Genomic DNA, 10725 nt, shown 5'->3' on the forward strand with positions numbered 1-10725 from the left:
GGGAGGAGCTGGTAATTAGCAAACAAGAATTCTGGCTCTCTTCCTCTTCCTTTCCCAGAACTCTGTTTTCACCTCAGAGATAGGCTGGGGGAACATGATCCCCAAAGCCCTTTTTATTTCCAACATTCTTACTTGCACCAGAGATAGGAAAACATGTTCACGTAGCAATGGATTCTTTTTTTTTTTTTTTTTTTGGTTTTATTTATTTGACAGAGATCACAAGTAGGCAGAGAGAGGAAGGAAAGCAGGCTCCCCGTTGAGCAGAGAGCCGATGCAGGGCTAGATCCTAGGACTCTGTGATCATGACCTGAGCTGAAGGCAGAGGCTTAACCCATTGAGCCACCCAGGAGCCCCGCAAATGGATTCTTAAGCATCCTGACTTTCTGACCAAGTTAATGACAATTCATTCCACTTAAATTTATAAATTCCATATTAAGGCTAATCAGTGTGTTTTGCACATTAGTCCTGAGAATATAATTATTGGGATATACATAAAGCTCCCTGAGGGCCAGAACCAAGATGACCTCATTCACCTTTGTATTCCTGGCATGAAGTACAGTGTCTTTCACACCAGAGGGGCTCCTGAATGATTCATGTCATGAGATTAATGTGAGATTATTAAGCCTTCAACCACCTCTGTGCTCACTCTTTTTTTCTTTTTTATTTTTTCTTTGAAAAAGAAAAATTGAAAACAATGGAGTTAGAATTGAAATTAAAAATAATTTATTTAGGGCGCCTGTGTGGCTCAGTGGGTTAAGGCCTCTGCCTTCCGCTCAGGTCATGATTCCGGGGTCCTGGGATGGAGTCCCACATCAGGCTTTCTTCTCAGCGGGGAGCCTGCTTCCTCCTCTCTCTCTGCCTGCCTCTCTGCCTGGTTGTGATCTCTGTCTGTCAAATGAATGAATAAAATCTTTAAAAATAATAATAATAATTTATTTAGTTCACTCTGTGACTGGGTTAGGCCCAGAGAGGACATTTTTATTGTCACTGATATTGCTGTTGTTAGTAAAATTGTAGCTATTAGCCCTATCTTCATCTTCTAAGGGAGTCCTTCTGGCTGAGAATTCTTTCTTCATCCACTGCAAAATATCCCAGGATAAGGCCTCAAAAGCTCTGTGCTTTGTCTTCTAAGCCAAAGATTTAGGAACCATGACCCTCCGTCCCCCTTGACCGCTCCCTGTGTGTGCACGCGCGCACACACACACACACCCACACACCCCACTCCAAAACAATCCACCCTTAATTCATAAATTATGGACAACTATTTTCTTTAGCAGAGATTTTTTGAAGAAACTTTCATAGGAAAAAATTTTCATTTTTTTAATGTAAAGAGAGAAAACTATGCAAAATAGATACACACACGTGTGTGTACGGACATAACTGCCTCTGTCTGTATTGTGGGTGTTTGCTCTATAGTTCACTAGTCTATGTAGTTGTCCACCAAAGGAAAAAAAAAAGGACAGAAATGTTCAATTTGAAATTAATTTTAGTTTGGATCTATATTTAATTTAGATCTATCATTTTGTATGGCTCTTCTGTTTCTATACCTTTATAGTTGGAGGTGCAAAAAAAATTTCTTTCCTAAAATGAAATGTTTTGTGGTAACAGGGTTCATCTCCTGGGCTAATCCTAACATCCAAGCTGGGAAATCTCTCAGAGTGATATCTGCAATTGCTTTCTTCTTAGGATGACCCAAACAATCAGCCAAAACTCTGGAAAGAGAGAAAAGAACAGATCACATCCAAAGAACCTTTCAACATACAATCAAGTGCGATGATAATATCCCTAAAAACTGCCTGGAGCTCAAAATGGAGAAAAAATGGAAGCACAATTCAGTTAGACCCCGTGGAAATGCTCTTAAAATAGTTTTCAATCGTTTAGGGGCACCTGGGTAGTTCAGCCGGTGAAATAACTGCCTTTGCATCCAATCCTGGGATCGAGCCCCGTGTCGGGCTCCCCGCTCCGTGAAGAGACTGCTTCTCCCTCTCCTTCTGCCCCTCCCCACCCCCACCCCGGAGTAGTGCTTTCTCTTTTTTTCACTTTCGTTCTATCTCAAATAAATAAAATCTTTTTTAAAAATAGTTTTTAAGGTTTAGCAGAATATAAATTTTAAACATCTATGAGTAGAGCTCATTTATATTGGGCTGGTCCTCAAAATTATGTTAAGGGGCATCTAAAATGCTATTTTATTAGTATAATATGGAAGCAAAAAATCAAATTTTGTTGACAGAGCAATAATATAATTGAATAAAAGGAGCTAAAAGAGTGATACTCACTTTCTTATTTTGGAAAATATTTTATAGGTTCTGACTTCATATGTAAGTTACATAAATATCAAACATATGCACACTGAAATAAAACTGAATAACAGAAAGATGTATAGGGGAATTTTTAAAAAATAATTCTGGGTGGAGAAGGCCTTTCTCAACATGGCACAAAATCCAGAAGTCATAATGAAAAATAAAAACCAACATATTTTATCACATAAAAATCTAATGTATCTGTGTAACAAAAAAAACCCACAACATTGAAAGACCAAAAAAAAAAAAAAAAAAAAAAAAAATCAGGAAAAGATATCTGCAATGTATTTAAGGGGAAAAGGTTTGAATCCTCATGATGGATTTTAAATGCCCACAAATTTTACAACAGGCTTTCCATCAAGTGCTGGGCCCTATTTCCTCTCCCACTGAAGTGAGCCGCTGGCGCTATTTTAACTGATAGAGTAGGGTTTCTGGGCTTCACTGGGCCTTAAAGAACCATAGGCTTTCACTTCCTGTTCCTCGTGGAACACTCCCGTTTCCATCCCTAAGTTGCAACATAAAAAGTCCAACCACCCTCATGGAAAGCCAACGTGAGGAGGAGCGGGACCTGCTGAGCAGGGTCTTCCTGTCATCCCCACCATGTGACAGCCTTGTGAGCAGAATGTCCACTAGCTAAACACCTGAGTGACCCCAGGCAATGCTATTTGGAATAGAAGAATCACAGAGGCAAGCCCTGCTTGAATTCCTAACCCATAAAATCATGAAATACAATACTGTGTTAATTTTTTTTTAAAGATTTTATTTATCCATTGGACAGACAGTAGTAGTAGACACAAGTAGGCAGAGAGGCAGGCGGGGAGAGAGAGGAAGGGAAGGAAGCAGGCTCCCCGCTGAGCAGAGAGCCTGACACAGGGCTCGATCCCAGGAACTTGGAATCATGACCTGAGCTGAAGGCAGAGGCTCTAACCCACTGAGCCACCCAGGAGCCCCAACAATATTATGTTGATTATGTTAAGCCACTAAATTGTGGACTGCTTTGTTATAGAACTATAGATAACTGGTCTAATCCTTAATTTATGTAAAGATTTTATAAATCAATGAAAAGACTGATAAAATCAATCAATTGAGAAAAGAAGATATTAATAAGCAATTTATGGCAGAAATACAATGACCATTAAACATATTTAAGAATCCCAGATTCACTGGTAATCAAATAAATTAAGTTTTTTTTTTTTTTTTTTGACAACTGAAAAAATAAAAGAAGCGCAATTCTGGTAAGGCTATAGGGAGTTAAGCACTGCCATCTATTATTTATGGAAATGGGGGGCGCCTGGGTGGCTCAGTGGGTTAAAGCCCTTGCCTTCGGCTCAGGTCATGATCTCAGGGTCCTGGGATCGAGCCCCGTATCGGGCTCTCTGCTCAGCAGGGAGTCTGCTTCCTCCTCTCTCTCTCTGCCTGTCAAATAAATAAATAAAATCTTTAAAAAAAAGTATGGAAATGGCGGGGGCGCCTGGGTGGCTCAGTGGGTTAAAGCCTCTGCCTTCGGCTCAGGTCATGATCCCAGGGTCCTGGGATTGAGCCCCGCATCGGGCTCTCTGCTTGGCGGGGAGCCTGCCTCCCTTCTCTCTCTTTGCCTGCCTCTCTGCCTGCTTGTGATCTCTGTCTGTCAAGTAATAAATAAAATCTTAAAAAAAAAAAAAAAAAGTATGGAAATGGAAATGGCAATATGACAATAGGACTTCTGAGTCTGATGCAGAAACCAGGAGGGAAGAGAGACTAGTAATTTTATTGTATGAAGTGCAAAACATCTCCAAGACAAAAGAAGTACCATTAATTCGGGCAAAGTGTATATTTATCAGTGGATTATCAGTATTTATTTCTTGCTCAAATCACCAAAGAATGGAGGTAAGCAGGTAGATGCTGCTCACCATGGTTAAAAAACAAAAATCCACCTGAGTGAATTTAAAAATCGAACTGGCTTTATTCAATGATTCATGATTGTGAAAGATCCCATCTAGCAACAGCAGGGAGCTCTGCTGAGCTGTAGGAAAGGAAAGATTTTTAAACGTGGGAAGGGGCCCAGCACATTTTAAAAAAGAGGAAAGGGGCCCACCAACTCAGCATCTGCTCGTGGGAAGGAAAATCCCAAAGATAAACCAGACCCTGAGAATGCAGCCTGGGGCGACCAGAAAGTCTGCGAGGCCTTCCAGATGGGCATCGGGCCCTGCAATTGATCAATATATCAATATCAATATATCTCTATATATATGCAGATATTTTATTTGAAAGAGAGAATGAGAGAGAGAGAGAGAGAGACAACACAAGAAGGGGAGGGTCAGAGGGAGAAGCAGGCTCCCTGCTGAGCAGGAAGCCTGAGGCAGGACTTGATCCCAAGACTCAAGCATCATGACCTGAGCCGAAGGCAATCCGTTAACCAACTGGGCCATGCAGACGTCCCATGTTTGTGCATATATTCTTTTTTTGTTTTTAAGATTTTATTTATTTGACCTAAACCAAAATTTTGCTGCAGTTTTTTTTAGGACACTATGTCATGTTTTAGTATCAGAATTATGCTTATATTCCACAAAATGAATTTGAAAACATTCCGGATATGGTGATGATCTGAGATGACCGGCCGAGATGGCACAGATGGGCTCCAGTCCTCCACCAAGGCTCCATGGTCAAGCAGGAGCAAACCCGAGTTCCCCTCTTAGGAAAGGGGCCGGGTGGTAAGGACACCGTGGCTGCTGTGTTGAATACTGTCCACCCCGCTTACGGTGTTGTGCTCCATATTACTTTTTAGAACAAGAGCATTATCTGATATTTAAAAGTAAGCAAAACACTTGGGGTGCCCAGGTGGTTCAGTGGGTTAAAGCCCCTGCCTTCGGCTCAGGTCATGATCTCAGGGTCCTGGGATCGAGCCCTGCATCGGGCCCTCTGCTCAGCGGGGAGCCTGCTTCCTCCTCTCTCTGCCTGCCTCTCTGTCTACTTGTGATCTCTGTCAAATAAATAAAAATAAAATCTTAAAAAAAAAAAAAAGTAAGCAAACACTTATCTAATGAAGCTAACTGAACCTGGACATTTTTTGGAAGTCATTACTTAGTAACTTTAACAATTTTTTTCAATGGCTATTGGTTATTTAGGTTTTCTACTTCTTCAAGTCTAATTCCTATTTCATTTGAGTTTTCCAAATTTATCCAAGCAGTGTACAGATACAGTATATTTCCCTGCAATAATTTATCTTCTCCCCCGGCTTATCCTTTTTGGCCTTATATGTCTCTCATTTTATGCTTTCTGGGTTTTATGCTTCCTTGGGAACGCCTTGTCTTTCCATATATGATCTGCATTTATTCTCCAAACTCACCCTTCATTGGAAAGCGAGTCAGCTTGGTTTAACTTGTACCATCAGTCACATTTCCTGTTTGACAATTCAAATTATATTGTGCTATTTATTTATTTATTTGACAAAGAGAGGAGTGAAAGAGGGAACACAAGCAGGGGAAGTGGGGGAGGGAGGAGGCCTCCCGCCAAGCAGGGAGCCGGACGCAGGGCTTGATCCCAGGACCCTGGAATGGCGACCTAAGCCAAAGGCAGACGCTTAACCGACTGAGCCACCCAGGCATCCCCTGTGCTATTTTTTAATGGCAACAATCAGAGTTGCTGTTTGTTGAGTCCCTTCTAAATGAGGATTTAACATGCTTTTTCTTTCACACACCACTTCACCATAGATTTTACATTATACATCTTCATGTTCATAAACCTTTGGACAGGTGGCTCAGTGGGTTAAAGCTTCTGCCTTCGGCTCAGGTCATGATCTCAGGGTCCTGGGATCGAGTCCTACATCAGGATCTCTGCTCAGCAGGGAGTCTGCTACTCCCTCTCTCTCCGCTTGCCTCTCTGCCTACTTGTGATCTCTGTCAAATAAATAAATAAAATCTTTTAAAAAAATAATCTTTTGGACATTCGCTTTGCTTTATAGCCATATGATTCTTTGAACTTGACAGTTTTTAACTGGTATTTAACAACATTCTTTCAATTTTGCTCATTCTTCTTTTTTCTTTTAATATCATGTCATCCTTGCCCAGGGGCCATGCTAACCTTCTCTGTGCCATTCCAATTTTAATATATGTGCTGCCAAAGCAAGCACAACTTTGCTCATTCTTTTATTATTTATTTTTCACCTTTGCAGATATAATTTTGGACAGCTGTGGCAGGTTAATACACGAATGTCGTCGTTTGTGTGTGTGTGTTCCTAGAGAAGGCACTGCTTCTTACTTTATATTCCAGGATCCAGTGCCCCACCACGTGTCCGTATCTGCTGCTTCCATTATTACGTCATTAGGAACTGTAATCACTGAATGTCCAGGAAAGGAAAATGATCATGGGAGAACCACAGCTATGGCCACTTCAGAAATCAGCTTCTTCCAAGAGTGCTGTGGCTGTATACATTCCGGTTGGCAAAGATTCAAGTTCTTCGGTATTAATGCATCATGGAAAGAAAGGGATAGAAATCTACCTTCTTCCTGCTACTCCCTGAAAGCTCAGCCGTTCGTGCTGTGGCTGGCACACGACAGCACTCAATAAAGTAACTACACTTCAGTTACTCAACTCCATTTCAGACTAAGAATTCCTTGTAGCAAAAACCAATTCCTCATTTTTTTTTTTTTAGACAAAATTTTTAAATGCTCAGTACCAAGCACCTTAGTACCTTAATAGGTACTCAAAAAGGCCTAACCCCAATTTTTAACACTATACAATTTCAGTTGCAATGCAAGTTAAATCCACCTCTCTATTCTAAATCAGAATCCCAATCACAAACTTTTCCCCTAGGAAATGTGTTCCGGGATAGTAATGGAATCGCTCCCAAGAGAAACATTCCCAAGTTTACTTTCGCATTTCTCTGCAGTGTTCATGGACATCCTATAAACAAATTCAACCCCCGCCCCCAACAACAAACACTGGGCCTGGAAACTGAGTTCCCATCTCACAAAACAGCGAAGATGGCACAAAAGAATGAGGTCAGGCTGTGGCAATGTGTTCTAATACAGGCTCCCACACTTAGCTTGCCTTAATACTTAAGCTCTAAGACTTAATGTCCCAATTTTTAAAATACAGTCAATACGTATCTCCTTTGCTAAGCTACTTTGCTTTGTTGCAAATAAAGCACCTAGGGCCATGTGGACGTAAAAATTTATTTTTAATTACAACTTGTGTCATGCAACAGGCATGGGATCGCCTACCACCATTTCACAAGAGTGAAGTAATGCAGCTGTCACTTGCCACTTGCAAAAGAGAGAGGAAAGGTAGTATTTATAAGTCAAATACTTGCAATATGGGAAGTCTTGGTACTTAAAAGAAAATTTGGATTCTTCTAAAATGTTTTGGTAATTCTTCTACAATTTCCTCAAATTAGTATTTTGCATGAAATGTCCCAGGTATACAGTAGTGGGACTTACCTTTCTTTTCACAAAGGTGTATACATCGGTTCATGGGTTTCACATGCCCAGTATTCACTTTATTTTCTTCTGTATTAATGTACTCTTTGTAAATGCACGCACCAGAGTATGCCTGACATGCGCAGTCAAGAAGTTTCTTTTCATTCCTAATGGCCATAACTTCATAATCAAAAACTAATTATAAACTTCCCAGCCTCAACCCACATGAATGATGAACCAACATAACAAAAAACAAGCTTCAGTTTTCTCCAGGTATTTTATGCGAGATGCAGGGTAGCCACATCCCATGAAATGCCAATTGCCACTAGGGGGATGTTGCCCTACTCGATCAAATAAAAGTACTGTCACACAGCTAAAAGCTTTATATAGATGTATTTTCTTGGTTGCTAAAACGTAGGCAGTTTGGTAAATCGTTTGTCTCTTGTACTTTTTCTACTTTGGGTTATGTATTTTATAGATGACACACACAATCAACTCTACAGGTTAAGAGTGCTAAGTATTATTTTTACTATAGACCTTTTCTTCCTTCCCATTTAAGATGGGAATACCCAGCCTTTGGTATCAATAACTTATTTCCATGAAAATATTTAAAGGGTATCATCAGTGTTCATTGCGGTTGTGTGGTCTTTTGGTAAAGGAGTGGCGAGAGCCTCTTTGCTCTCAGTAAGTGCTCTAGGCTGATGGATAAACACACTAAATTTAACACCCTGATTGTTGGCAGCTCTGACAAAACCACTATTGGCAGTCATCGTGATGGCTTTTAGAGTGTCTCCTGTCCCAAAAATTGTTAGCGAGCGGCTATTGATTTTTGAACTGGCCACTAGTCTCAAGGCACGCTCAGAAGGCTGGTCAGGTACCACATTAATTTGCTTAATCAGCATAGTGGCCCTCTCTCTCTCCCCAGGTCCTCCTAAGGTATCTAGAATAGACTGAAAGTCTTTGACAGCAGAATGACAGGCAAACAACTCCTTGTCCTTCATAAACGCCTCCAGCTGTGGCAAAACCTGCTCCTTCCTCTCTTGCTCTGCTTGTTCCGTAAGCACTTTCTCTTTGAAGACAAAGTGGCAGCCTCCATAGCTGAGGGCAGATACGTATGTAATTAAAGTCGTAATGTCCAGATTCACTCTTTTGCACACATCGACCTTAATTTCTGTTGGAAAGGCAACACTTGCTAGAATATTTTCTCGGTCCACTTGGGTCACCTGCAAAAATTCAGGGCCCTCATCATCTGACTCACTCTCACTGGGCTGGAGCTCTTCTGGGTGATCTAACAGAGAGTTAACGGCTACTATGTCTCCTCTCACAGAAATGCCCATTTCTTTGAGCTTCTCTGCCATGGGGCTGGAGACGCTGTTGTAAAATGCAAAGATGATGTGAGGGTTGCTGTACTGCACTGGCTGCTGGTGACTGGCCTGGAGGAAGTCTTCAGCCTGCTCAATGATACTTTTGTCACCATACTGGCCCCTGCCCAGCCAGATGTTATGAAGAGCTTCAGCCTTTCGGCCAATGGCTTTCACCCACGTATGACCACCATTGGCAACCACATCCACCACTAGGGTCTGCTTTTCTCCCATGGTATCTGTGTAACCAAAGACATGAAGAACACTAACAACTTCTTCCAAGTTTTCTGCTGATTCCACGATGGCTCTTAGGTGTGTTAGGTTAGTGCTCTGCAGATGGGATTCCTTAATCGCTACTTTCCCGGCTTCTACTTTCTGTAAGAATTTTAACTCTGCCTTCAATTTGCTGCACAGCTTTGCGCCACCTTCTATGCCGCCTTTTCTTGATCTAGACAGTGATTCTGCTCTCTTGATCAGTTCCTTGGCGATGGCGATTCGTTCACAGAGCATGGAGTGTGCAGACATGCTGACAGCATTATTCCTTTCCTATGGAAAGAAAAGAAACAAGGCAAATCGAAACAGTCCTAAGAAATGATGGCAATCAATTCTTCACTGAGGATTATACAACTTCAATCTAGCAACAAAGCTTATGGAGGCTGAATCTTCTTCTGCATGGCTGATTTTGGAGTGACTTCCTCCTGTGACAACTAAGGAAAGGATACCTATATTTCCAAACTCTTCTTTTGGTATGTTGGATTCTGACACGCTTTTTTAGACCTTTATTTCTTCAGTCTGAAGGCCACGTTCAGCATGTCCCGGGTCAGGGTAAAATGCAGAAGTTCGGCAAGCTGCTACATAAGGAGCTCCCTGATCAGCAGCTTTACTGTTTGCTTGGAGAACAATTTTTATAAAAGGCTCGGAAAGTGAAGAGAGCGTGATTAAATTAAAAATATCCACACAGACTAGCTGGTTAGCAAATGGTCCAAACCAAAAATGTCTCCCAAAATGACCACTCTAAGCCCTCTGGCCTTTCCCTCTCTCGCGAGTGGGTCCCCTCTACCCGACTGCCTCGTGCTATCCCACGGGCACACGGTACACCCGCCACGGAATCCCGACTGCCTCGTTCTTGCATCTGACGTCAACCCAGTACATTTTAAAAGACGGAAGGGACCCACCAACTGGGTTCTGGCTCCCAGGAAGGAAAAGCCCGAAGATAAACTAGACCCCGAGAGTGCAGCCCGCGGCGACACGGAGGTCGGCGGGGCCTTCCGGGCGGGCATCGGGCCCTGCAGCCGTACCGGGTCCGCCCGCACAGCTCAGCCGGGCCACGCTGACTCGGGCTCAAGCAGCCCCCAAAGCCAGCGCTGGGCGTGGAGGGCAGGATGGGAGGCGCGCGGCGGCCCGGAGTCCGCCCCTCCCGGCCTCGCCGGCCGGCCAACCCCTCCCGGCCGGGCAAGTGGCGCCCCGCTCCCTCCCTCCACCTCCCCGGCTCCTCACCGGCTGCGCCAGGACCGCGTGCGCGAGTAGGCAGACACGTGCGCGCGCGAGGCCGGGACCCGCCGGGAATGCTCGCCCGGCAGACCCCACCCCACTCCTAGCAGCTGAGGCCGCGCGAGCGCCGCCGCCTCGGGTGCCTCCTGAGTCACGTGGTCCCGCGCCGGGTGACGC

The 10725-nt window shown here is 43.2% G+C and overlaps 1 protein-coding gene and 1 non-coding gene across 4 annotated transcripts; both read right to left on the minus strand.

The window, feature by feature from the left end:
* Positions 1–706: 706 nt before the first annotated feature.
* C4H7orf25 (chromosome 4 C7orf25 homolog) lies at positions 707–10725 on the minus strand. 3 transcript variants are annotated; one of them, XR_009352748.1, is made up of 4 exons: positions 10555–10725; positions 7718–9603; positions 1548–1712; positions 707–888 (listed from the first exon to the last, which is right to left on the minus strand). XR_009352748.1 is itself a non-coding variant. In XM_059170586.1 (2 exons), exons 1-2 carry the CDS (start codon positions 10335–10337, stop codon positions 8305–8307), a joined length of 1404 nt encoding a protein of 467 aa, XP_059026569.1. In that variant the 5' UTR covers positions 10338–10543; the 3' UTR covers positions 7436–8304. The 3 variants fall into 3 exon arrangements, 1 of the variants encoding a protein (XP_059026569.1); XR_009352747.1 differs by lacking the exon at positions 707–888 and having other exon boundaries at positions 1295–1712; XM_059170586.1 differs by lacking the exons at positions 707–888; positions 1548–1712; positions 10555–10725 and adding an exon at positions 10233–10543 and having other exon boundaries at positions 7436–9603.
* LOC131830944 (U6 spliceosomal RNA) lies at positions 6302–6408 on the minus strand. The gene has a single exon (XR_009353475.1). It is a non-coding gene; the product is annotated as a U6 spliceosomal RNA (small nuclear RNA).

Source organism: Mustela lutreola, chromosome 4 (genome assembly GCF_030435805.1).
Source record: "Mustela lutreola isolate mMusLut2 chromosome 4, mMusLut2.pri, whole genome shotgun sequence".
Lineage (NCBI taxonomy): Eukaryota > Metazoa > Chordata > Mammalia > Carnivora > Mustelidae > Mustela > Mustela lutreola.